Below are 27,810 nucleotides of genomic sequence, written 5' to 3' on the forward strand. Positions count from 1 at the left end.
ATTTGTTTAGGAAATGTGCTCTTTTAGTTTGGTAACAGTTTATGGAGATTAAAAACAAAAGTAAACCACTCAGACTGATCTGGTTTATCGATCCTGCGACAGGAGGCCCAGGACCATAAACATGAAGCAGGTGTCCTCAGGGTCGACTGTCTCACACGGTTGATTCAAGTTTTTTCCAGAACAATTTTTGCTTCCGCAAGCAGATTTTATTTGGCTTAGTTAAGGTGGGAAGTGGCAGCATGTTTTCAAGGCAGTGTGCATCTTATCACTGAGCACAGCGGTGAGTTAACAGATACACTGACGGCTATAAACAGCAGCTGCAGCAGGATCCAGGTGTGTTAACACTGTTCACCTGCAGGCTGCTAACATGACTTTCTTCAAGTGCACGCTCGGTCTCCTCGTCCTGCTCGTGGTCTCTGACTGCTCCTGGGCTGAAGACAAGGTGAACTCCTTTGTTATATCTGTGGGGAGAGATTTTATAGATAACACGACTCAACATGTAAGAAGGGTATTAAATATGGGGTTTATTGGTGAATGTGCTGTGTGACAGCTGGATCATTTAAAGGAATACTTCACCCCCCACCTGACCTTTTGTATATCAAGTATTCATCTTGTGTTATAGTGAATTTGTGAAGAAAACGTATTTTTTCTCGTACCCCTCCACAGTGAACAAAGAATCCAGAGTCTGAGAAAAATTCTTGATTAGTTGAAGTCATAGATGGCCACAATTAACAACAGCAAAACGACATCAAAGCATCCATTTACAAACAATCACACAACTCGTGCTGTGTAATCCAAGTCTCATTCATCCAGTCGTATGTTTAGTACTTCCAAAACAGACAGACCTCTCCAGCAGGGAACTGAACTAAAGTGAAACTTAACTCTGCTCTCTTTAAAGACAGACTCCATTGACAGAAACAATGATTTTACCTCGCTGAACACAGAAGCTGCTGCTGGTCTACCACTGCCTCCATCAGTTAGTTAGTTTGTGTTATTGTGTGATTTTGGTGTTTAAGGCAGAATTTATACTTCTGGGTTGAATCGACTCCGCAACAGTTTAGAAAAATATTATGCAAATACATTTGAAAAATACATTTGAAAAATATTGCAAGGTACATTTGTGAAGTACATAGAAGGTACCTAAATATCAAAATATCAAGTGTGTGTGACACAGACACACCACTGCACAAGTATAAATGCTCACAACGGCGTGGGCTACGTGCGTAGAGTCTGCCGCACAAATATAAATCCCAGTTTACAGGGTTAGTTTTGAGTCAACAAAGTCACACAAAGAAACTACAGCCGGAGGCAGCGGAGGATCAGCAGCTCCCGTTTTATCAAGATAAAATGACTTGTTGTCAGTGGAGTCTGGCTTTAGCAGACACAGGACGTCAGACAGGTGTGTGTCTGTTTGGGCAGAACTGAGCGTACAGCTGGATAAATTAGACTTGGTTTACACTGCACGAGTTGTGTGAGAGCTTCTAAACAGAGACTTTGATATAGTTTTGTGGTTGTTAATCTCGGACCCTTGTGATTTCAAATTATCTTCATATGTGTGAATAACTCGTGTCATACTCGCATGAAATCACTGACTCGATGAATGAATGTCCGCTGGCACGTCCTTGGCGTCATATGTCCCGGGAGGATCTCAGTGCTGATCAGCTATCGTGGCGCAAATTGGTGGAAGTTCAGATTTTTCAGCTCTCACAAACAAGCGTATGACGCGACATCACACTTTTCACTTCATTCGCACTGCTTAATTTGCATATTTCATGTTATTGAAGTTGCGTCCAGCAGGTATTCTAATGTTTATTCAACACACTCTCACTGCGACCTCGTCACATGTCCACGTTTGGTCATGGACTTTCCACGTCCACATATGATGTGTTGGTTGTTGACGTTCTGGGACGCCGTGTCAACTTCAGCCTGTTACATACACTTCTGTTTTCACAGGAAATGTACAGTTTGCATACAGTCTCTTTCAAAATAAAAGAACTACGTCAGTAAAACACCACAAATTGATGGGGTTTTTTTTCCTTCAACAACAAACACACGTGGTTGGGTTTAGCGTTAAACAACAGGGTTTGGCTTTACAGTCTTACAGGACATGAACACTGCTCTCTCGGGTGAAAGTCGGTTTATTGGACCCCTCCACCACCCTACTCAGACTTTCACCACGTTTCCCCCCGCCGCCGCCAAGCGCCATTAAAGTATAATGGCGACCGGCCGCGTATCATGCCGACGTTATAGGACGCCTTTTTTCGTTTGTGTCTGGTGTCACAAGTCACCACCCGAGCGTTGGATTGCGACAACTTCGGAGTGAGACCAGGTTGGTTTATTCACGGTTGAATTATGTTTTAATTTTGAAAGATGAATCAATGTTTCATAAACTGTAAACGTTGTTTCAAAATGGTTTCAACATTGAAGCAGACATTGAAATTTCAATGTTGATTTATGAGATTTTTTTTTTACCTTTGAGTCAATGTTGGTTTAATGTTGACACAAGAACTGACATATTTTCAACCACATTTCAACGCTGACAGTTGGTCGTGTGCCAGCTGGGTTGCGTCTCTACATTGAATTTATAATTTATATGTTATACACTCACATGAATTTTTTTATCCGCGCTTGGTGCGAACACAACATAATACAGGATGAGTAACTGATATACAAATGATCATTTGGGGGTTGACGACGTATTCCTTTAATCTCTTCTCTCAGTAGGATCAGTTTGAAAGACGCTGCAGCACATTTTAGATTATAAAGCTTTGGTATTGTACAAACTGTACGTTGATGACAGGTTTATATTTTGTTGTCCTGTGGAGTTTATTTTGGAGTTTTCTGTATGTGTTCTTTGTTTCATGTTTTTCATTCATGTTTAATCTGCTTCCTGTTTTATTTTGTAGCTTCTCCTCTCATGTGTCGTGTCTGGTTTTACTTCCTGTCTTTGTGTGTTTTCCGCCTGTTTTCTGTCACACCTGTCTCGTTAGTCCGTCCCTGTTCCCGTAGTCTTCCCTTCACACCTGTTCTCTATTAGTCTTGTTTCCCTTCCACACCCTTGTTGTCAGCCAATCTCCATTTCCCTCCTTTTGCCCGTGTCCTCCTCCTCCAGCTGTGTCTTGTTCATGTGATTAGTTTTCTGTGTATATACCTGTGTGTTTCACTTTGTTCCTCGTCAGTTCGTCCTGTGCTCGTCCCCGTGTTCTTGGTATCGTTCCCTGCTCTGTTTCCTGCCTGGTGTCTTGTGTTCTGTTTGGATTGTTTACCTGAGTTCATCGTATCATCCCAGTTGGTTTTCAGTTACCTGCTTGTTCTGGATGTTTTTCATCAGCTGCATTAAAGTTCACAACCTGCCTGCTGCTCTGCATTTGGCTCCTCCCTGAACTGATTTCCCACAGTGTCAGAGAGTAAACTGTACAATCAGACAGCAGACGTGATTATTGCACCACTCTACATAAACACGTATCACTTTTCAGTCGAGTCTTTCCTAATGAGTGATGTCATCTCTCTGATCCAGGAGCTGTCTGTCTCTGAGCTCCTGTGGAGGGCCAACAAGGATGTTGGTAAGACACCGTGCAAATGTATTCTTGTTTTTGCTAAATGCACCAAAATCCCTGGACAGAGCAAAACACTGTACTTGGGACTCAAATATATTTATTTGAGAGCTTTAGTTACTATTTTTAAAGAAATGTGTCAAATATGTAATATTAATCCCCAAAAATGCAGGACTTTTACTTTAGTGGAGCATTTTTTGCAGTACTTGTACTGAAGTGAATGATCTGAATGATTCCTTCACCACTGGTTAAAGTCCTGATTGATCCTCTCCTACAGTGCACAGGGAGGACGAGCCCCTCGTCATAGATGACATCGCTTATGACAATGAAAATGAGAGAAACGCTGATCCCTGCACTTCCCGTGGCTGCATGTGGGGAAAGTCCAGCGATGGGAAGGTCTACGTGCCGTACGTCATCGCATCACATTACTGTAAGGAGCTCAGTCATTCTTAACCTGCTATGGTACCATGTTGCCTCGAGGTAACAGACGCTCACACAATACATCCTCAGTCAAGTTGCAAGTCGGGATGTACGATAATCTCAGCATGTCATCGGGGGAACTGCCCATTGGTCCAACATCCCATTGTTCCGACCACTTGGTTAGGGTCAGGAAAAGATCATGGTGTGGGTTAAAATGAAAAAGAAAGTGGCAAACACATAAGCTGTGAGCCTGCTTTGCCTCAAGCCTTTTCCAGCTGACCCAGAGCCGGTCGCGGTGCACCATCAAGGCAGAAATACGCCCGCCGGGAGCCGTTCAGCACCGTGGACTGTCGGACTAATGGGATGTCAGACCAATGACATGGACCCGTCATCTGTATCGGATGGTATCGGCTTTAAAATGAACCTGCTTGTTCTTGTTTTGCACAATGAATGAATATTACATATGTTAGAAAGTGTCCAGCTCCCCTCCCACCCACCCAACTTGGAATTCTGCCGCCTTAACTTCTGTTGGGTGCTGTTAAACAATAATAGCGACCGGCTGTGTATCATGCCGACGTGAATGGATGGCTTTTTTTCAGCGGGGTCTGACGCGGGAAGTCACTAACCAAGCGCAGGTTTTTGACGACTTTGGAGTGAGGCCAGGTCGTGGCATCATATACCACAGAGGGTTAAAGTCTTTTTTTTAAGTTTTATTAGAATAGTTACACAAAAAGATTTGATGCAATGTGTGGACTGAACATTACAGTCTCCTCTTGTGTCTTCTCAGCCTCTCGTGAGCGCTCCATCATCGAACGAGGGCTGGTGTCCTTCCACGATGTCTCCTGCATTCGCTTCATCAGACGCTCCAACCAGAGGGACTACCTGAACATCCAGTCAGACAGCGGGTAATAAAGTGTGTGTGTGTGTATGTGTGTGTGTGTGTGTGTGTGTGTGCATTTTTGATTACAAGATGATGGGTATCAAACAATATTGATAAATAATATATAAGTGTCTTTAAACCTTCTTAGTTTTGCGTTGCACAATGTATCACGTCACAGCGTGGGATTTTTTTTTAAAGTCAGAATGTAAATATTCTGGATGTTTTGTGCATTGTTTTTCCTCCACATTCAGATATATTTTGGATCTTTGAAAACTTGTTTGTCTCAACAAGAATTTACAATGAAGTTTTGATTGATTGATTGTTTTAATTCCAGTCGTAAACCTGAAACTGACACTATTTAAACCTAAGATTGATTGTTAAGGGGCTGAATTCAGACCTAATCATTCATCACACAGAAATGTACATATCAGTCACATCTGTTTCACCCTCAAAACTATTTTGTAAGTGCAGGTGTTGCTTCAGATATTTCCTTTATGAGTTTATGAGAATTGTCAGTATGATTGTGTGTCACACTTTACATTGAGATAAACACTCCATATTTCCTTAATATAATTGTCACTCATCATAAATACTAACATTCAGCAATATCAGACATCATAAGTGGAGACTTGACACACTGAGATGAATAAAGTTTAAGACAAGGAAACTTTAAATTTTACAGTCCCTTAAAACTTAAACTAACTCCGCCATGATGGTTGTTATTTTATCTTTAATTTAATTTAATGAATGCAGCTGTTACTCCTACGTCGGCCGCCGTGGTTATTCCCAGACGCTGTCCCTGGACCGCCAGGGCTGCCTCTACCACAGCACCGTCCAGCACGAGCTGCTCCACGCCCTCGGCTTCAACCACGAACAGTGCCGCTCCGACAGGGACCAGCACATCCGCATCCTGTGGGAGAACATCCAGCGCGGTCTGTGCATTAACATCATCATAATTTCACACTAATACTCATTTTTGTTTCCCACAGCTGGAGGTGAGGTGTTCAAACACACTGCAACAGTCCAAAACCCAAAAATATTCAGTTTACTGTATATGTGAAAGACATCATCAGATCCTGACGTCTGAGAGGCCTGAACTAATGTTTTAACATTTTATTAGAAAAATGAAAGTATCCAACTAAACAACTCATCGTTGCACTGATCCAGAGTTTGTTCCAAATCCTAAAGTCAAATCATAATCTGAAAAAAATCTAAAAAAAATTCACCCTCAATTATTTAAAATACGTTAAGCATGTTTTTATCCTGATGTGGAAGATGGCATCTGTGTAAGAGCTAGATGTAACGTCTCCTGAGACACTGGGCTCCAAACTCCAAACTCACCACAACCTTAAAAAGACTAAACTAAACTGGATCACTAAGACGCGAACCTGTGTTTATTTTTACATAACTGTGGTCATACGTCGTTGGACCAGAGGAACATCTTAACGAACTGGCTAACACCTGAAATAAAAGATATATTTGATTTATTTCTAATAAAGAAACAAAATCAAAAAGGTTCATTATCTATCACCATTTCAATCATCGACCACTGAAACTTCTGTGTCCCTGAAAATAGAGACAGAAATTAAATTAAACATTTTCTGACCCTTGCTGTGATGTTTGTCCATTCAGGTTGGGAGTACGCCTTCGACAAGATCAACACTCTGAACCTGAACACCCCCTACGACTACAACTCTGTCATGCAGTACCACAGGTTGTCGAGGCTGTCAGCACTTTCATCTCACACCTGTTTCACTTTGTGCCTTAATTTCTTAATAAGGGACTGTAGGAAAATTATTGGGATAGGTCTCGATCACATAGAGAGCATTTTGGCAGCTAAAATGCTCTTTGAAAAGACTTAAAATGCTATTTCTGTGGAGGCTTTATTGTCTTCACAGTTTATTGTTTCTTATCTGTGAAATTAAAGTAAATCAAAGCTTTGTTTCCACTGAGGGAAATGGTTTCAGCTTACAGACATAGACAGGAGATCTGCAACACAGCGACGTGTAGTTCCATTTCTGGGGAGGTGCACACTGTAGGTACGGTGTCAATTCAACGCAGAAGTATGAATCCCACTTAACTCTTTATCTCGTTTCCGTCCCTCTCTCATGCACACTCGATCTCTCTCCTCTTGTTCTCCGCTATAGCGCTCTGTTGCCTACAAGAGAGGGAGTTCAAATATCTCTGGGTCTTGTTCACAAGTGAGGGTAGAATGGAGCGTGAGATAGATCAGTGGTTTGGTGCGGCGTCCAGTGATGTGGGCGCTGCACCAATCCATCGTGGTGAAGAGGGAGCTGAGTGGGAAGGTGAAGCTTTCAATTTCCTGGTCCATCTACGTCCCAACCCTCACCTGTGGTCGTGAGCTCTGGGTAGTGACTGAAAGAATGACATCGCAGATACAAGCGGCCGAAATGAGCTTCTCTGTAGGGTGGCTGGACTCAGCCTTAGAGATAGGGGGAGGAGCTCGGAGTAGAGCCGCTGCTCCTTTATATCAAAGGGGGTCAGTTGAAGTGGTTCAACATCTGATCAGGATCCTCCTGGGCGCCTCCCGCTGGAGGTGTTCTGGGCACGTCCCACTGGTAGGAGGCCCCGGGGCAGACCCAGAACACACTGGAGGGATTACATATCTCATCTGGCCTGAGAACGCCTCGGGGTCCTCCAGGAGGAGCTGGAAAGCGTTGCTGTGGAGAGGGACGTCTGGGGTGCTTTGCTTGGCCTGCTGCCCCTGCGACCCGGTATAAGTACCGAATGTGTCCGGGCTGCCAGATTTGTCCGGGGTCCCGCGCTAACTGATGATGTCACGCATTATGATTGGCTTTATGGAAGTCACAAATCCTGATTGAAGTGGTTGTAGAGAGTTTGAGGAGAGAAATAAAAATAATAAATCGAAAGTTTTCTCTTTAGCTGTATGCTGAATGAAGTATTAAAACATTAACCTGACGGGGCGTCGGTGGCTTAGTGGTAGAGCAGGCGCCCCATGTACAGGGCTGTTGCCGCAGCGGCCCGGGTTCGACTCCGGCCTGTGGCCCTTTGCTGCATGTCTCTCCCTCTCTCTCTCTCCCCCTTTCACACTTCACTATCCTATCAATTAAAGGCAAAAAATGCCCATGAAAATATCTTTAAAACAAAAAACATTAACCTGACAAGCGGCAAACATTAACGAGATCGGCTCAGTTTGGATTAGCCTTCATTTAAGTTAGCATTAAGCTAACGGCTAGTGGCTTATAATTAAACGGCTAAAAAGAAGAGAAATGCATAAGAAACATAAGAAATTACTGTTAGATCGGCTCGGGGTCGGAGGGCATTTCACAAATCAATGTACAATGTTCCACAAATCCAGGGTTAGTGTATCATACACTATATTTATGTGTAGGCTATCTGTATACAGTATGAAAAATAAATAAACATAACAGCATGTCATTGTAAGTTGGTGGTACATGTTATTTTCAATATAGTGTCTCAATTCAACATAGAAATTAAAATTTTCCCGATCTTTCTCCATCCTTTTCGACTCGTTCGCCATCCTGCCACTAACATTGTTTTCCCTCTCGCATAACGCTGTTTCTCTCGCATTCACATGCAGCCACTCAGCCAATGATAGTATGTCACGTCATCAGAAGTCACGGGACGCCGGACAAATCTGGCAGCCCGGACACATTCGGTCCCTACACTGGCCCAGGATGAGCACCTTCCTGTGTCTTTCCTTTTTGGAAAAAAAAAAAAAACCCAAAAAAAGAACCCAGCTCAAGTCAAACACAGGGGAATAATGAAAAAATACAACCCGGGCTCAGGCAGAGAAATTAGAGTTCAACTTGTGCACGCAGTCAAAAATCAACACAAACTTAAACAATGAAATATTGTTAAAATAAATATCAAAAAGAAAAGAATAAGCTCTAAGAACTCTAAAAAGAAAATTCAGCAAGAAGAAAAAATACATAACCCTTCTCCTTCTCTGAGACTCTCTCCCCTTCTAGTAATACACACAATAATAACAACATAATAACATCGATGCAGATTAACTGTCCGCACATAACAAATGAAATCTATTCAGTCTGACTGTTTATGAGTGAACCGACCCTTTAAAACATTTTCACAATAATTCTGAATCTTTTTTTCAAAACATACAAACCAGTAATAATAACACATATGTACTTTTTATGATCGCAGGTATGCCTTCTCTGGGAACAATCAGCCCACTATGGTTCCTATCCCCAACGCTAATGTTGAATTCGGCACGGCCACCCAGATGAGCAAGAACGACATCAGCAGGCTGAACAAGCTGTACAAATGTTAAACAGTAAGAAAACACACGTTAGGTTTGTACATACGCTCTGATCCTGCTGCTCCTGTGTGAATCTAATTCATGTGTCTGAGTTTGTCACCTTTAACGTGTTTCCTTTTTCCAACAGGTGATGAGAACAAACCTGACGACACGGTGCCAATCAGACGTCGAAGCAGAGCTCTGTAACAAACTGAAACACTGAATCCACAATAAACCTTTAAACATGATCACTGGAGCTGTGTTTGTGCTCTGTGCACCTGGAGACACTTTTACCAAATGTTCCTGAACACACACTTTAATACTGAAGATTGTGTGATGGAAAAGGAAGACGCATAAAGCTGCAGCATTTCCTGATATTAACAGAATGTAATCACCACATGTCAGTGTTTGTCACAGGTTAAAGATTCTGCAGTCAAATGTTGACTGGTACAAATGTAACAGCATCAAACTTTGTGTTGCTGCTGGTAAAAATGGAGCTCATTTTAATTGCTCAACGTCCTGCTGGGTGTCTTCATCTGTTATAATACACCATCATTTATTAGTTTACTAATATTTTCAATTAATCTGAATCTGCAAATTAGCTAAAGCTGTCAGAACTAGAACCAGCACCTTATGGTTGTATGTCTTGTGAGTCTTTTATTCCACTGAACTCCTTGGCATATTTTTAAAGTTTTGATGTTCTGTTATCACACAGTCGTCATCAGGGCATATAAGAACAAGTGGCAGCTCACAGATACACCGAGGCTGATGACAGGCCGTCAGAGTTGCACTAGATAACTGTCACAGGTGCAATCAATGAAGTGAGTGTGAACACATTCAGGTCGACCCCAACAAAACACCACTGTGTTTAAGACCAGAGGGATATTCCAGAAAGCGGGTTTAGTGAAAACTCTGAGTATGTTAACCCTGAAATGAGGGAAACTCTGGGTTTTCAGTTCCACAAAGAGAGGTAAATCAAACTCTGAGTCAATCACCATGGCAACTGAGTCTGTGAACATAACCTGCTCGCTGGCAGGTTTTCTTCAATAAACCCTGAGTGTTTCTCTGTCTCCTCCCTCTTACACGCTGTTTCATTCCCTCATTCATTCAGTCCGTGTCAAAGCTTGTATCGAAGCACGTTAATTAGCGGAGATTTAACGTCCGTCACAGTCTAAACCCTGCTGGATATTAGTTTGTTACTCAGGACTGTCTTAAGTTACTGAATTTATGCACATCAATCATTTCTTTGGACATCAGTTTTTGTCTTAACATTCAAATATTACACAGCGAGAATTCACCCTCAGCTCAGAATCAAACCTCTGTCCTTTTTATTTTTATTATTTTTTATAACACTGCACAAGGATCAGACTGTCAGTCTGTTAGAGCAGCTCCCAAATGTTTATTGCACATAATATGTAGGTCTAATTATTTAAATTTTAAAAATTGGTGTGAAGCTTTAGACACGTAGTATCAATGACTAATGATCTCTGTCACTGATGTCATTGGTCGCACTGATGGAACATAATTCCTATTATTCCTTCCTAGAGTGAGCAACGGTGCAGCATTTCAGTGTCTTTACATTTACTACATTTGTATCTGAAATAAAGTCACTGAATGCTGTTGAGTCAAGATACAAATAGATGTCCAGCATTTTAAAATCTACTGTATTTTAACCTCAACGTCTTTTCAAGTGCAAACCACCAAACATATTATTACTGGGTCAGACTGTGAGTTTACAGTCATGTCTTTATGTCTTTGATCTATAGCCTAGCCTATAGGCTATCTTTTAAATCTTCCTATTTTTCAGTTGCTGCCTCCTGTGTTTTTCCCCATTAGATTAAATCTGAACAAATATATTATTGTATATAATTAATATAATGTAGCCTAACGTATCTACACCCTGATACACAGTCAGATTCCACCACTTTATCTTCATTAAGGAAACATGATAAATGATGAATAAATGGACAACACTGAATAAAACTTTTTTATTAACTTTATGGTTAACTTATTTACACTTTCCTCGCTCTGACTCAGGCTCTTCTTTTAAAGATAAACGTGCACCGTCTGCTACACATGCATTAATCTTTCTACATCCACTGGATTAAAATGGAGGCGCTGTCTTTTATTTACCTGTTGCCATGGTGAATCGTGGAGTCGGAGCTCCATTGATGATGGCTTTTTATTGTCGGTTTAACCCAGAGTGAACATACTCAGAGTTGACTGAACTAACTCAGATCAGCTGTTCTGGAACCAGATACTCAGAGTTTCCCATCTCAGAGTAAGTCAACTCAGAGTTCAGGGATAGACTCAGAGTTTGTTGAACCTCCTACCTGGAATACCCCTCAGCATCATAACAGAAACATCCATGTAAATTAAATGTATACATCAATGTACACTCACTGGCCACATTATTAGGTACACCTTCTAGTACTGGGTTGGACCCCCTTTTTAATTCTTGGTGTCACAGATTCAACAAGGTGCTGGAAACATTCCTCAGAGATTTTGGTCCATATTGACATGATGACATCACACAGTTGCTGCAGATCCATGATGAGAATCTCCCGTTCCAGCACATCCCAAAGGTGCTCTATTGGACTGAGATCTGGTGACTGTGGTGGCCATTGGAGTACAGTGAACTCATTGTCATGTTTGAGATGATGTGAGCTTTGTGACATGGTGCGTTATCCTGCTGGAAGTAGCCATCAGAAGATGGGTACACTTAATCACCTTTAAATGACCTTTAAACCTTCAATCACCTTTCTTCATCATTCTGATGCTCAGTTTGAACTTCAGCAGGTCGTCTTCACCATGTCTACATGACTGAACGTGTTGAGCTGCTGCCACCTCATTAGCTGATAAGCTATTTACGTTAACGAGCAGTTGAAGAGGTGTGCCTAATAAAGTGGCCGGTGAGTCTATATCAGGGTATAGTGTACATGATTCTTCAGTACAGCTTCTGATGCTTCCCTCAAGTTGATTACCTGTAATAAAGACAGAGCTAAAAAGGAGGTAGCCTATAAGTGATCAGAAATGGAGGGGGGGGGGGCTTTTTTCTCACAACCAATATTTTTACAGATATGGGACATAAGCCAGCTGTCAGGCTCGTAGTGGCCCCCAACCAAAATGTTCCTCTTGTAACCATTTCCTGAGTTTATCTCCTCCCCTTTTAGACATTTCTATTGTGAGCTGAAACCTGTGTGCACTAAGCCCAAACATTAAAGGCTATTTAGTTTTTGCAAAGCAGTGTCCCTTGGTATATTTTGTGCTTATGACTTATTAACAAAGCAAAGACAGTGTTCAGTGTGTAGGATTTAGGGATACAACGACATAAATGGATTGTAAAATTCATAACTCTGTTTTTATTAGTGTATGATCACCTGAAAATAAGAGTCATTATTTTAGATCTACATACGAGTTCCACATGTTGTTTCTACAGCGGCCCAGAACAAACAAACCAAACACTGGCTCAAAGGGCCCTTCATGTTTTGGAGTCTTAGGGCTCTAGTTTCGCAGACCGGGCGGGGCGGAGGCGCAGCGCACCTGTACTTCGCCAACTGGGTGTGGCCAGGTGGATTTTGTAAGTTTGGCACACCGTGCGCAGCTACTCCTCTTTCCCACCTCCATCCCTCCTACCTGCACAAGTCGGAAAGAGGGAGGAGAGAAGGCGTGGAGTGGGTTTTACACACATCACACCAATCAAATGAGCCCCTCTCCTCGCCCTTAAATGTGCCGTGCGAAGGCGTAATGATAGTTTACTCAATTCGCCATGGCAGAAGAGAGCAGCAGCGTCAGACAGCCAAACTTCTCCCAGGAGGAAACTGATGTTTTGGTCCGGGAGGTCTGCTCGCAGTGTCCGAATATACGGAACTGCGAGCAGACCTCCACGGGCTGATGATGCAAAGGTAGCCTGGGAGGAGGTCACCACAATTATAAATCAATGTTGCGTTTCTCTCGTGCGCGCGCTCTCTCTCTTTCTCTCTCGCAGTCTCACTCTGTTTCTTTTCTTTTGACTTTTCTAAGATGACAGATGCTGAATATATACTCCCTATCTGATGCTGTGGCTGTTTGTGGTTGGCTGAGAGGGATGTGAACTCATTAGTTTGCAGCTGTGTTAATCAAATCAGGTTGGGTTTCCATTACGCGTGCTAAACGTGCCAAACGTGCCAATCCCCTTTGATCTGACATCAGATGTGACGGGACAGTCGATATAGAGATACATTTATAAATCCAGAATTGAATTTAAAATCCTACTGTTAACTTATAAAGCTCTAAATGGTCAAGCTCCGTCATATCTTAGAGAGCTCATAGTGCCATATTATCCCACCAGAACACTGCGCTCTGAGAACGCAGGGTTACTCGTGGTCCCTAAAGTCTCCAAAAGCAGATCAGGAGCCAGAGCCTTCAGCTATCAGGCTCCTCTCCTGTGGAATCATCTTCCTGTTACGGTCCGGGAGGCAGACACCGTCTCCACATTTAAGACTAGACTTAAGACTTTCCTCTTTGATAAAGCTTATAGTTAGGGCTGGCTCAGGCTTGCCCTGTACCAGCCCCTAGTTAGGCTGACTTAGGCCTAGTCTGCCGGAGGACCCCCTATAATACACCGGGCTCCCTCTCTCTCTCTCTCTCTCTCTCTCTCTCTCTCTCTCACTCTCATCCTATTACTGCATCTTGCTAACTCGGCCATTCTGGATGTCACTAACTCGGCTTCTTCTCCGGAGCCTTTGTGCTCCACTGTCTCTCAGATTAACTCATATCACAGCGGTGCCTGGACAGTGTGACGTGTGTGGTTGTGCTGCTGCCGTGGTCCTGCCAGATGCCTCCTGCTGCTGCTGCCATCATTAGTCATTAGTCATACTTCTACTGTTATTATACACATATGACTATTGTCACACAAGTATACTGCCAGATATTAATACATACTTTCAACATATTGTACCACAGTAGCCAGAACTATAACTATAATATTATTACTTTCATTAATGTTGTTGTAAGCTACTGTCATTACCTGCATCTCTCTCTCTCTCTCTCTCTCTCTCTCTCTCTCTCTCTCTCTCTCTCTCTCTGTCTCATTGTGTCATACGGATTACTGTTAATTTATTATGCTGATCTGTTCTGTACGACATCTATTGCACGTCTGTCCGTCCTGGAAGAGGGATCCCTCCTCAGTTGCTCTTCCTGAGGTTTCTACCGTTTTTTTTCCCCGTTAAAGGGGTTTTTTTTGGGGAGTTTTTCCTGATCAGCTGTGAGGGTCTTAAGGACAGAGGGATGTCGTATGCTGTAAAGCCCTGTGAGGCAAATTGTGATTTGTGATATTGGGCTTTATAAATAAAATTGAATTGAATTGAATTTATGTGCTGATTGCAGATAGTTGCATTGAATAGTGGTTTTTGGGTATTTATTGCATCGTTAATGTGCCTGATATTCTGGAAACCTGCCTGTGAAGTTTTGGTGACGTGTGCGCACTGTCCGCTGGTCAGCCAAACTTCGGCTGACAGTAGAGGTGGTTTCAGCTGGCGAGCTTTTAGCGCACCTTCGGCGAAGCCTTTTGGCACGAAACTGTCACTGCGCCAAGCTGGATCTGTCGACACCTCCCCCTGCTGCGCCGCCACACCCATCTCAGCGCACCTCAGTCTGCCAAACTACCAAACTGAGCGTGCCTCGGGCTGCGCTGCTCGAAACTAGCTCTGCGTGGGGTTCGCCACCCTGCACCACGCCGGGAAACTAGAGCCCTTAGTGTTGGCCACTGTAGTTCTCCCATACACTTGCCCACAGGAGAAGTTTCAGCTGGTTGCAGTCTGCAAACTTACCACTAGATGGCACTAAATCCTACACACTGGACATTTAATGGGACTAGTCCATACCCATTGGTAGCTTTGTCACCTTCTACCTATGCCAATCCTCAATGCCTATGTGCAGTTTCACATAGATTGACCACATCAGTGAGTAGAAAAACGTGGGACAGACAGAATGACTAACTGACAGAATGACACACTGACAGTTTCCGTGATTATGTACAGCATACCATACCATGACTTAGTCATAGCAAAAATTAGAAAACAACAACATTGGTCCACAGGGGGAGCCACAGCGATCGGTCACATTTTAGCCATTTTGAAGCATTTTTCTGTTGTTATAGCGCCACCCAGTTGCCAATTAGAGTTAAATTTCTCCAGTCACCTTGAGGCATCCTGTTCTACATATCTACCAAGTTTAGTAAAAATCCATATGGTGGTTAGGCCTAGATAAGAAATGAGCTCTCTAGCGCCCCCATTTTGTTTGATGGGGTCAATAATGGAGGGGTCCCCTCAGATTATGTGTGGTCATATGCCTACAAAGTTGCGTGGTGATGGGTGAAACCCTTGAGATGTTATACACCTTTATGTGATGAGCCACGCCCTCCGCAATATTCATTGCCTTATAGAAGCTCAGTTTTAGTAAGTTTTCCAACTTTTGCCAAGAGGGAACTTTAGATATTGGTCCCTAGATTATGTTCACCCAGTTTCATGCAGATTGCTCAAACTTCCTAGGAAGAGATCCATTTGAAGTGTTTTTCAAAAAATTCAAAATGGCGGAAAATCTATATAAGCGGAAGTTATGGGTTCTTGAGGCAAATGTGTTCCTCATGAGGAGAGGCATCTCTGTGCAAAGTTTCATGTCTCTACGACATACGGGGCATGAGATATGCCCATTCAAAGTTTGCCATTTCAATCAGTTGCTATAGCGCCCCCCTTTGGCCAATTGATGTAATATTGCTTCATTGGCATCCTCCCATGACCCTCTACCACTGTGCCAAATTTCACATGGATTGACCAAGTCAGTGAGGAGAAAAATGTGGAACAGACACACACAGAGTTTTAATCATTATATAGTAAGATAAGATAAGATGATCATGTTGGATGTGTAACTTTGAGCTGTGACTCACAGCAGAACAACTTCTCTTAAGGCTGAAATCAATTAAAGCTGTTATTTGCTAAACTGTACAAAGCACAGTGCAGAGTGTAAATAACACAAACATGGTAGTTGGAGGATTGGATGCAGTTTGGACTGAGCAGGTAGAGTCTGCACAGCGTTTGACAGTTATCGTAACATCAGCTGCTAAAGTTCAGTGGCCAGAGCAGCACTGACATCCCCACGCCCCAACACAGACAAGTCAAGGGAGACTGATCGACAGAACTGATGAATGTCATTCACACTTACATAAATCATATTGTGAACATAACAGGTAACTCAGGCCGTTATTTGTCAATGACCTCAGTTACCAGTAATGTTCAGGCTCCCATGGCTTTTTCCCTGCAGGCTAACATCATTGTTTGTTTTCCCAGCTGAGAGTTGTGTGGCTGCTGCCGCTGGCCGACAGATTACACACAGTTTTCCTGGCAGAGGCCATTACATGTTAAGCAGTGTGCACTGAGATGGAGTGGACCTGCTGTTTGTCCACCTCTATCATCATCATGAGCCAATCATGACTCGAGATTCTGGGGCTGTGTCTTGGCCAATCATATCTGCTGTGTTTCTCCCTGGCTGCCCCAAAAAGTCTGATATCGTGCCTCCCTATGTGCCACGTGTTTTCAGTCCGTTAGAGTTGTAAGCGTCCTCTAATCTCCCAACTTCAGTCTGTTTCATTGCAGCTTTAAACTTTCTTTGTCCATCGACGTCTTCAACATCTGCAGCCAATGTAAAGACCCCAAATTATAATATTTATAAAAGCATACTTCAGACCTGCAGTTTTAACTCTCAGTATTATGTGTCTATCTGTTAGTTTACTCAACAGGAACATTCCTTCTCTGGTAAAGTTTTTAAATTTAGATTAAAACAGCTGAACTAAGACATGTATAAACAGATTCAGGATAAAGAGCTGATATAATAAGGCTGTGCGCTCGTTTATTTTCATGTGTTTTAATTGTCATTTAGATCACCTTAGTGAGATGATGTAATCAGCAGACTAGATGAAAATGTGCATTTAGGCTCATGTGCAGTGTGAGAAGTATATCAACAGTGATGAGCAGGTGCACAGTTAAATTCATAAAGTGTTAAACTCTGTTATAACCCTCTGCCTCTGTTGAATGTGATACACACACTCACTGCTGAGGCCAGGTATCTGCTCCAAATCAAACAAGATGAAAAAGGCTCTTATTATGGGAAAACACAACGTGGCGTCAAGGTGAAATATTCTTATCAGGCGCTGAATTCTGTTTCCATCCCACTTCTTCCCTCAGTGTCCAAAATATCCTTAAATGGAGAGCTCATCCACTGCGGCTGATGCTTTATAATGAAGCTGCAGCGTCGCTCTGTGTTTGTCTCTCAGGGATCGCAGTAAGTATCATTTATACATTTATTTATATTTATATTTTATATATTTATACCTTCTCATCAACCTGTTTTATGCTGCTTTATGACTGACCGCTACGACATTAATTAGATTTTAGAATCACAACAGATTAAATAATTACAGATGTTGGTTGTTTGTGTGTTGCTGCAGGTTATTTGTTGACATGGCAGTGAAGTGCATTCTGGGCCTTGTGGTCCTGGTGGCTGTCTCAGCTTGGGCTGAGGAGGAGGTGAGTTTTCTCCAAATATAAAACATCTACACTGTTGTCCAGTGGTAGAAGAAGTACTGAAATTTATTTTTTTTCTTTGAAAGTACCAATGCATTAATATAAAAGTCCTATTTATTCATTTATTTTATTTATATGTTTATTTTATTTAATAGCGACGATGCAGTTTAACATAGTTCCATTGCAGAGTATGGGACTGATGTGTTTATAGCGATTGCTGATTTTCAACTCTTGTCCCTTGTCTGGCTTTTACATGTGGAACTAAGATGTTATACATTACATCATACAACCACAACGATATGCTTAAAATCTGAGATATTATCAGTAAAAAATATCAAATGTAAAAGCTCTAATTTTGCTGTAAAATGTCTCCTGTGACTGATTTATCATTTTACATGACATTACTGGCTGTGATTCAGACTGACACTGTGAGCAGCAGTATTTAATGATGTAGCTGCTCGAGGTGAAGCTGTTAAATATATAGTTAGTTTATTCTGTAAGTTTAGTGAATCTGAATCTGAATCTGAATCTCACCCAGTGTCAGCTGGGATAGGCTCCAGTACCTGCGTGACCCCCAACAGGATAAGTGGTTACGGAAAATGAATGAATGAATGAAATGAATAAAAGTTTTAAAAACAAGTACCTAAAAATACACGGTACAGAACTTGAATCTAAATTTCTTTCTCGGTCTCCTTTTTGTGTCTTTACATATATTAATGGAAACCTCCTGATTCTGTAAGTGTGCTGTTTTTAAGTGTTATTAACTTATAATAAAATGCACTGCATGATTTTAAAGCTAAAAACACTGATTTAATTGTGAAGGTGGAATTCAGCTCAGTCACCAGTTAATAAGCTGAAGCCTGGCTCCATCTCTCACAGGTGTCTGTAAGGCTTTGACCACCTCAGAGCGGATCGAGAGAGCCAACAGGGATGTTGGTGAGCATTTTAATAAAGTCTTGTTTTTAGTTTTAGCTCTGCTTTCTCTTCCTCACCAGCCAAGGTCATTCCCCAAACATAGCTCTCAAACGTTAAGCCTTGCTTATGCCTTAACTATGTGTTGTCTTGCATACATGTTTTTAACTGCTTTCTTGCTTGCATGTTTATTTGCTTGCTGTGAAGTTCGTATTGTCCCTTGTGTTCTGTATTAATTGTAAGGCTGTCTTATGTTGTCTTGTTGTCATTGTAGGTTAATTTAAGCAATGTCATTATTACTTGTTATTCACACACTAATCAATTTTAATTAGTTGTAGTTTATTGATCGGTGCTTTAAGATAAGACTGATGTTTGTTCCCTCAACATAGTTCTACTTTGTTTTATTTCAGGGAGCCTTTGTAACACCTGGCCAGGGACAATGGATGAAAATTAGCCTTTGGCTAAATCTGGCGTATTTACAGAAATGTCTATTAATATGCTCTGTCCCTTCAAATAAACAAATAAATAAAATAAATAAAAATAAAAATAAATTCTGATCCCAGGAATAAAAAACTGGTTGGAAAATATTAGTTGACCTGAACACTCATAACTAAGTCCTAATTACAATACAACACGACATGACCCCAGTGCTCTTAATCCTGCGACCAGCACAGACCCCAGACTCACTGAGTGAAGGATTATGAATTAATGAAAGAATATTATTATACTGATGCCAGAGGTGTAAATACAGACAGTGCAGGCAGTGTGATTGCACTGGGGCCCCTGGGGTGGAGGGTGCGGGCCCTTGCAAGTGATTCAGACTGCCACCTTGGTCATATATCTGTGTTCAAAGTTACATGATAAAAAAAGAATATTATTAACGGTTCCTTTTTTTTATTTATTTATTTATTTTTTTAAATATGCTTTTTCTGTATTCACTATAAAACCTATAAATATACTCTAGAAACTGTTCAGTTCAATGATTCATTTCTTACTTTCTTTGATATGTTTGTCAGATCTGCAGTGATGATTGCTGGGTAATATGTATGTTGATGTTGACCAATGTCAAGTCTCTGTTTGTGTCACTGACTGATGCCCGTCTTTGCTGCAGTGCGTTCTCCTGATGAGCCGTATGTGGAGGACGATATTGCCTATGACTCTGAGGCCGAGAGGAACGCTGACCCCTGCGTGTCTTACGGCTGCATGTGGCCCAAGTCTGCTGATGGGAAGGTCTACGTGGCCTACACCATTTCCAGCGAGTTCTGTGAGTATAGCTCAAACTGTGGTTTGGCTCTTAAAAGGTCCAATCTCAAAAGTCAAAGTCAAAGTCAGCTTTATTGTCAATTCTACAATATGTATAGGACATACAGAGGATCGAAATTGCTTTTCTCTTCAGACCCTCGGTGCAGACAGTACACTTGACATAACATGCAAATATAAAATATAAGATATAAGATACAATAAGTAAAGGCATAAATAAGACCTGAGCTAAAAAGAGTTATACTCTAAAAAAGTAAAAAGGCACAGTGGTAGCGACAGTGAAATATGAGAAACAGATCAGTAGTGCAAATTGAGCTTATGGACTGGATAAAGTGTATGTGTGCATGTATAGTTCAGAGTTCAGTGAGTTCAGGGAGAGAGTTAAGCATCCTGACAGCTTGGTGGAAAAAGCTGTCTTTCAGTCTGCTGGTCCTGGCCCGGAGACTCTGCAGTCTCCTCCCTGATGGCAGCAGGCTGAAGAGGCTGTGTGACGGGTGGGTGGGGTCACCAGCGATGCAGAGGGCTTTGCGGGTGCGGCAGGTAGAGTATGTGTCCTGAAGGGAAGGGAGAGGGGCATCGACGATCTTCTCAGCTGCTCTCACGGTGCGCTGGAGGGTCTTACGGCAGGACGCGGGGCAGGCGCTGTACCACACCGTGATGGAGCTGGTCAGGATGCTCTCGACGGCGCCTCTGTAGAAGGTCTGCATGATGGGGGCCGGGGCTCTGGCTCTTCTCAGCTTGCGGAGAAAGTAGAGGCATTGGTGGGCTTTCTTGGCCAGTGATGTGACGTTTTTGGTCCAGGAGAGGTCCTCTGTGACGTGCACACCCAGGAACTTGGTGCTGCTCACCCTCTCCACAGCAGCCCCGTTGATGGTCAGAGGGGCATGTTGGGTGTGCACTCTCCTGAAGTCCACAACAATCTCCTTCGTCTTCTCGATGTTCAGAGAGAGATTGTTACGTCCACACCACAAGGCCAAACAGTTCACCTCACTCCTGTAATTTGTCTCATCATTGTTGCTGATGAGACCCACCACGGTCGTGTCATCTGCAAACTTGATGACGAGGTTCGAGCTGTGCGACGGTGTGCAGTCGTGGGTCAGCAGAGTGAAGAGGAGGGGGCTCAGCACACATCCTTGGGGGGCCCCCGTGTTCAGTATGATGGTGCTGGATGTGTTGTTGCTGACCCGTACCGCCTGTGGTCTCCCGGTCAGGAAGTCCAGCAGCCAGTTGCACAGCGCGGTGTTCAGCCCCAGCCGGTCCAGTTTGGGAATGAGCTGTTGGGGGATGATGGTGTTGAACGCTGAACTGAAATCAATGAACAGCATTCTGACATATGTGTTTTTTGAGTCCAGATGTGTGAGGGCTGTGTGGAGGGTAGTGGTAATCTGTGCTTTTATAAAAATATTTTGGGAATATCAATTATTTATTAATATTTATTTTATTTAATATATTATCACCATTTAGTTTACATCAATTATATGAACAAAGGTTACCACTCACTGCGACTCTGTGTTCTCATGTGAGGACGTAACATTATGGGTTTGCTGCACCTTAAACTTCATTCAGCTAAACTAAGACCTGTTGTGCTCTTTTTACCACCGTTTTTTAAAAAACATATAAAATCAATCAAGTCTTTGTCGTCTTTGTGCAGCACTTCGCATCGAGCTCTTTAATTGGCTGTTAAACACTACAGGAAACAGTGATGTCAGCGCTAAATTAAGACAACAAACTACTCTCCCTGTCGCAGCTACACATAAAAATAAAACTCACACAGTAAAAACAGAATCAAACATTTTATGATAATCTGATTTTTGCAGTCCAGCCCTCGGCCGTGCGAAATGATTTGGACACTTTTATGCTTTTATTGATATTCTAACATTTTTATTCTTTATATTTGCACGGCTGTGTCCTGCTGTGTTGCAGCAGCTGCAGTACAATTTCCCACGAGACAAATGAAGTTCTATCTTCTATTAAATCATCAACAAACTGTCGATCCGTTTAAAACTGATAGGAACTCCCAATCAGGTGTACTTAAACTTATGTTTATTCATCACACTAAATATTTGAATGTCTATGTAATAACAGATCATCAGTTTTGTGTAGCGTCAGTTACAGTTACGTCATCTTTCTCCTCCAGCCCCTCGAGAGGTGTCCATCATCGAGCGTGGTCTTCAGTCCTTCCACGGCTTCTCTTGTCTCCGCTTTGTCAAACGCACCAACCACAGAGACTACCTGAACATCCAGTCCCTTAACGGGTGAGCATCAGCGACAGAATGTAACAAAGTACCTTTACTTAAGTACTTTACTGAAGTACTTAACTGAGTATTTCAATCTCATGCTACATTATACTTCTACTCCACCTCTGAGGGAAATATTGTACTCTTAACTTCACTATTTGGAGCCTTAAGTTACTTAACAAATAAAGATTTTTGCACAGAAAACAGATGAAAATGAGCAAGTGCAACTTAAAAGATTTGTCGAGTGCTAAATGTGGCCTATTTTCCAATAAAGGTAGCCTTTCGCTTTTGTCTTATTTATTTTATCTCTTGATGTATTCTCCTGTTTGCTAAAAAAACACAACAGCAGTAAATAATCTGAGGTCTGTCCTGAATCGTCCCAGGTGCTACTCCTACATCGGACGTCGTGGCAACGGGCAGGATCTGTCTCTGCAGCGTTCAGGCTGCGTTTACTATGACACCGTCCAGCACGAGGTGCTCCACGCGCTGGGCTTCCACCATGAGCAGAAACGCTCTGACCGTGACCAGTACATCCGCGTCGTGCTGGAGAACGTCATCTCTGGTTTGTACTTTATTTAACGGGTGTTGTAGGATGTGGTCACTTACAGGGATAAACCTGTAAGATGTTAAAGGAGTAGTTCAACATGTTGGGAAATAAGCATATTCACTTTCTTGTTGCGAGTCAGTTAAGAATATTGATACTCTCATATCTGACCTTTAAAAATTAAGCTACAGCCAGCAGCTGTTAGTTGTTAGCTGTTAGCTTAGCACAAAAATTTTAACATTGAGAAACAGCTAGCTCACTGCTATGGAGGACAGATGCTGCCAAAATCAAAAAATAATCTACCAAAAATAGTATTAAAAATAAATGTAGGCATTGATTAATTAATAAAATGTGACATAAATAAGTTTGGGGACATAAATTGGAGGAAAAATAAAACAAATTTGAAATAAATATGAAAATAAATTCAAATATAATTGAAAATTAATTTAAATATTATTATAAATAGATTAAAAAAATGACTTAATAAATTAATTAATATACCATTAAATGTACAAAACAATATGATTAAAAATAAACGTAGGCATTAATGAATCGATAAATTTGTCATGAGTAAGTTTGGGGCAATAAATCGGGGAAAAATGCATAAAATAATAGATACATACATAAGTGCATATATACATTTCAAAATTAATTAATTTGCCATTAAATGTACAAAACATAATATTGAAAATAAATGTTGCCTTTAATCAAATGTTTAAAGTAGGAGAAATAAATTGGTAGGAAAATGCAAAGGTGAAATAACACATAAAGACACAAAAAAATGAATGTAAATAAATAAAAAATAAATGTAAAAATAAAATCTGAAAAAAATAAATTTGACCCAATAAATAAATTAATATTGCCATTGATTATACCAAAAAATATTTGAATTAGGTGTAAACAATGATTAACTGATAAAATGTGACACAGTGAATAAGACTAGTGGGAAAATACTACAATTTTTTTTTTTAATTTGTTAAATATTATGAACATATAAATAAAAAACTAATAATTTATTAACTTAAAAAATCAATATAAATTTAAAAAGGGAAAATGATATAAAATATATATAATATAACATATCAGTTTATCCATTGAGTCATTTAATTATTAATTTATATTGGCAGTTTTCATCCTCCACATATTCCTGTCACAGTGTCCGCCTCAGTTGTGTGTGTTCCTGTCACATTCTGCCTCTACTTTCCATGCAGTCACATTCCTACAAATCTACTAGTGTTATTCTGAGACACGTGTCCTCCAGGTGCCCTCAGAGTTTTCTCCTTTAATCCCATCCTGCCCTGTAATCACCTCACGCTCCTCACCTGAGTGTCCCCACCTGCACCTCATTTCCTCGTCAGCCCTGCAGTACTCAGACCACTCCCTTTTCTCCAGTCAGCTGACAGATCACTGTAGTGTCTTTGTTTCTTTGCTTTCAAACCATCTGCCTCTACGCTCATTTGTATTTTTAACTGGTCGTTAAATCATTGAACTGTTGGTACCTCGACCATCTGCATTTGTGTCATTCTTCTGCTGCCTGACAGGCTCAGACTGACGGTAACAAAATGTGTCTACAAGCACCTGTAAATCTCATAAACTAACATGTTACATCTCACTTTAAATCCAAAGCTTTGGAGACTGTTTTATTGCTCCTATAAAAGAAGAAATAATGTGACACTTAACCTCCCTGTCAAACTGTCAAGAAAGCTTCTAAGTATATTTTCCAAAATGTCAGATTATTCCTTTAACAATGTAACCACAGGTAGACATCTGCAGGATTTGGAAATACAGACGCTGCTGGATCTCTTGATAATTCTGTTTTCTGTTCAAATCTTCAGGAAAGGAGCGCAACTTTGACAAAGTCAATACCCTGAACCAGGGAACCACCTACGACTACGGCTCTGTTATGCATTACAGCAAGTAGGTAAAACTAAAGCAGCTCAGTTATGACTGTGGCTGTCGTCTGTGTGATGGAGAATACGAACGGGCACTCAGACTGAAAACAGGCGGCTCAGATGATGAGGGAGTGTTGGTGTTTTAGGTACTGATGTCACAATGAAACATGATCCAGGAAGTCCTTCTCACCTTTCTTTTGCTTTGCCTTTCTTAAAAATCTCTCTGACAATAGTGTGTTCAATAATGTTTGTTGTGTTTCCAGGTATGCTTTCTCTAAGAACAACCAGCCCACCTTGGTGGCCATCCCTGACGCCAACGTTCAGTTTGGCACGGCCACAGAGATGAGCCAGAAGGACATCATCAGGCTCAACAGGCTTTACAACTGCTGAACAGTCTGCAGGTAAAACACGTCATTTTAACACACAGTCATTCTGAAATATATATTCAGAAAGAAAAGTATGTTTATTCAACCTGGTCTCACCTCAACCCGTGGTTCTCACAGGACAGCCATACTGCGAACATATGATGATCTTATAGACCATGATGCATTGCTGTAGATTAAACTCCCCAACAGGATATAAAGGAGTTCAAATGAGCTCAACCTGAAACATGTACAGCAGTAAAATGACACATACACATTAATGCAGCAGGAATATTAATCCAAAAACATCAGATAGAATAAAACACTGACAGCAGGGAACACTTTACTGCACTATCAATACTTTTACTTTTCATATTTTAAGTACACTTGGCTGATAATACTTAACATACATTTACTTCAGTAAAGGATCTGAATGCTTCCGCCACTGTTTATAGTTGATTTAAAAAAATTAATTTCCCTTTATGTTCTCTTGTTAAACAGGTGGATGATGCAGAAATACTTCAGGAAGAGAATCATCATCATCATCATCAATCAGTGTCTTCATTTATTTCAATCACTGGCTCAACTATAAATTCTGTCTGCTTTAACCAACATCAATAAATCAGCATTTAAACACAGTTTCTTTGAGTTTGTTCATTTACTTGTGTTCTTACTGTCTTATTTTCTCATACAGTTAACGCTGTAACTGTTCTGTATAATATGTGAATTATATAAAGGTCCCTGTCTCTTAAGTTAAATATTAAAATGTGCTCAATTATTTTTATTTTTAAAGCTATCAGGTAAACAAGCCCTTATTTTGTTTAACATGGTAAAATCAATTAAATCTTAAGAGAGAGAGCTGTGAATCTGACACCATTAAAGAAAAGAGGTTCTTGGTCGTATCATCAATCAGCTGATAAAAATATTGTCTTGATCAATATCAATATCGTTCTGTTTCAAAATCTGATTATCTAAGTTCTGTGAATGTCAAAATTCCCTTCTCCTGCAAAGACTATCAAATATTGGATTTGATCCTGATCCTACCGTTTTTTTTCCCCGTTAAAGGGTTTTTTTTGGGGAGTTTTTCCTTATCCGCTGCGAGGGTCATAAGGACAGAGGGATGTCGTATGCTGTAAAGCCCTGTGAGGCAAATTGTGATTTGTGATATTGGGCTTTATAAATAAAATTGATTGATTGATTGATTGATTGATCCACAAGCCATTAGATGGTTCAATAATTACCTCTCAGGCAGACAACAGTGTGTAAAAGTGGGAAATGTTAGATCAAAGTACTAACCAATAACAAAAGGTGTCCCGCAAGATTCAGTCTCAGGACCAGTGCTATTCACCATATATATATAAATGATACAGCTTTGTCTTTGCACAACTGTAATGTCCACTTTTATGCAGATGACACTATCTTATATTGTTGGGCTGAATCTCAAACTTGTATCAAATGCCGACAAAACAAAATATATGCTGTTCTCCAGAGACAAAAGCATTAACCACAGTACTCTCCAAGTCTGCATCTTAGATGGTACGATCACTGAATGAGTTCCACATTATAGATATTTAGGCATCTGGATTGATGACAAATTCACCTTCAAACCACACATCGATGCACTAACAAAACAATTAAGAATTAAGCTTGTTTCATGTATATATATATATATATACATGAAACAAGTCCTGTTTTCATTTATCTAGAAGAAGGAAGATTGTGGAAACAATCATTCTGTCAGTGCTAGACTATGGTGATGTAATCGTTGACCCTGCGGCTGCGTCCATTCTTAAGCCCCTAAATGCTGTCCACCGTTCAGCCCTTAGATTTTTTAAACTTGTATTAACAGACCTGTTATTATATTATATTATATTATATTATAATTTTTATATTATTTTTTTAATATATCATTATTTATGTGCTCAGGTCTCTCTTAAAAATGAGATCTCAATCTCAACAAGACTTACCTGATTAAATAAAGGTTTATATGTGTATTTGTTTGTTATTTATCATGCATTCATTTTATTTGTGATTTTACGTATCACTTATCTTTTATACATTCCGATTCATGCTGCTGCAATGACCAAATTTAGTCTTATTAATCGTTCCATTTTTAATTATTTCAGCTAAGGAAAATTTCCCATGTGATGCACAATCAGGAGAAACATCACCTCAGACTACAATTTGAAATACAACAGATTAAAGAATATAAAGTTTGAGTCTGAGTTTAACATCAGCTAAAGTTTTACTAAAATACGATTATGGTTTAACAACTTCTGCCAGAACACAAGAATCCATGTTAGATTGTTTTTATGGAAAATTATTGGTTCCAACAACAAGTTGTTGTGGGAATGTGCAAGGTGACGCCACAGTGAGTTTTCTTATCGAACTCTGTCAAAGATACACACAACTACACCACACTGGTTCTTTATCATTTGGGATTTATAAGCCAAGTAACTCAGGTTTGGTATTAATGATTAGTTTATATGCAGCTCAGCAACACCTTAAAAGCTCACTAACTAACATGTTATATCTCACTTGTTTAATCTTTACAAAACTGAACAATTTACCGTTTTACTGGGGTTATGTGCCGAGAATCTTTGTCCACTTGGAGTTTGTGGCAGGGTGGGTGGGGTTTAATCAGAAGTTGCTACTTTAAGCCTGAAATTTAACCCTAACACATTTTACTTGCGATACTTGCACTCATAAAAAGTACATTATCTGTACCAGTACTCCTTTCATCTGAGTATTCAACTCAACACTACCAACAATGACATCATTAGCTTATGAAACTGTTACAGCTAACATGACACACAGCAGCTAATTTTCACTGAAATGACAAACACAACATTATGGAAACTGTGAAAGTGGAGAAAGAGATGAATGAGCTGAGGTAGGAGCAGCGAAAATAAGCAGATTCTGTGGTACTA

At 40.8% G+C, this 27,810-nt stretch overlaps 2 protein-coding genes across 3 annotated transcripts; both read left to right on the forward strand.

The window, feature by feature from the left end:
- The first annotated feature begins 284 nt into the window (after positions 1–284).
- Positions 285–9,363, forward strand: LOC117261682 (high choriolytic enzyme 1-like). 2 transcript variants are annotated; one of them, XM_033634098.2, is made up of 8 exons: positions 285–442; positions 3,518–3,563; positions 3,832–3,984; positions 4,762–4,879; positions 5,608–5,786; positions 6,487–6,568; positions 9,022–9,170; positions 9,264–9,363. In XM_033634098.2, the coding sequence occupies exons 1-7, from the start codon at positions 368–370 to the stop codon at positions 9,146–9,148; spliced, it is 780 nt and encodes a 259-aa protein (XP_033489989.1). In that variant the 5' UTR covers positions 285–367; the 3' UTR covers positions 9,149–9,170; positions 9,264–9,363. The 2 variants fall into 2 exon arrangements, with proteins under 2 accessions (XP_033489989.1, XP_033489988.1); XM_033634097.2 differs by having other exon boundaries at positions 286–442; positions 9,022–9,151.
- Positions 9,364–17,372: 8,009 nt separating this feature from the next.
- On the forward strand, positions 17,373–25,518 carry LOC117261681 (hatching enzyme 1.2-like). The gene is made up of 9 exons (XM_033634096.2): positions 17,373–17,431; positions 17,598–17,676; positions 18,564–18,609; positions 19,697–19,849; positions 21,983–22,100; positions 22,466–22,644; positions 24,462–24,543; positions 24,782–24,919; positions 25,382–25,518. The coding sequence occupies exons 1-8, from the start codon at positions 17,388–17,390 to the stop codon at positions 24,906–24,908; spliced, it is 828 nt and encodes a 275-aa protein (XP_033489987.2). The 5' UTR covers positions 17,373–17,387; the 3' UTR covers positions 24,909–24,919; positions 25,382–25,518.
- The last annotated feature ends 2,292 nt before the right edge of the window (positions 25,519–27,810 follow it).

This window comes from Epinephelus lanceolatus, chromosome 5, assembly GCF_041903045.1.
Source record: "Epinephelus lanceolatus isolate andai-2023 chromosome 5, ASM4190304v1, whole genome shotgun sequence".
NCBI classification, from domain to species: Eukaryota; Metazoa; Chordata; class Actinopteri; order Perciformes; family Serranidae; genus Epinephelus; species Epinephelus lanceolatus.

What these genes read in the sequence shown, in the direction of transcription:
- LOC117261682 (XM_033634098.2), top strand. Translation starts at nt 368, where the DNA reads ATGACTTTCTTCAAGTGCACGCTCGGTCTCCTCGTCCTGCTCGTGGTC. An exon ending in GCTCCTGGGCTGAAGACAAG is followed by an intron (nt 443 to 3,517) that starts GTGAACTCCTTT and finishes TCTCTGATCCAG; the next exon opens with GAGCTGTCTGTCTCTGAGCT. An exon ending in GAGGGCCAACAAGGATGTTG is followed by an intron (nt 3,564 to 3,831) that starts GTAAGACACCGT and finishes CCTCTCCTACAG; the next exon opens with TGCACAGGGAGGACGAGCCC.
- LOC117261681 (XM_033634096.2), top strand. Translation starts at nt 17,388, where the DNA reads ATGAAGCTGCAGCGTCGCTCTGTGTTTGTCTCTCAGGGATCGCA. An exon ending in GAGAGCCAACAGGGATGTTG is followed by an intron (nt 18,610 to 19,696) that starts GTGAGCATTTTA and finishes TCTTTGCTGCAG; the next exon opens with TGCGTTCTCCTGATGAGCCG. An exon ending in CACCATTTCCAGCGAGTTCT is followed by an intron (nt 19,850 to 21,982) that starts GTGAGTATAGCT and finishes TTTCTCCTCCAG; the next exon opens with CCCCTCGAGAGGTGTCCATC.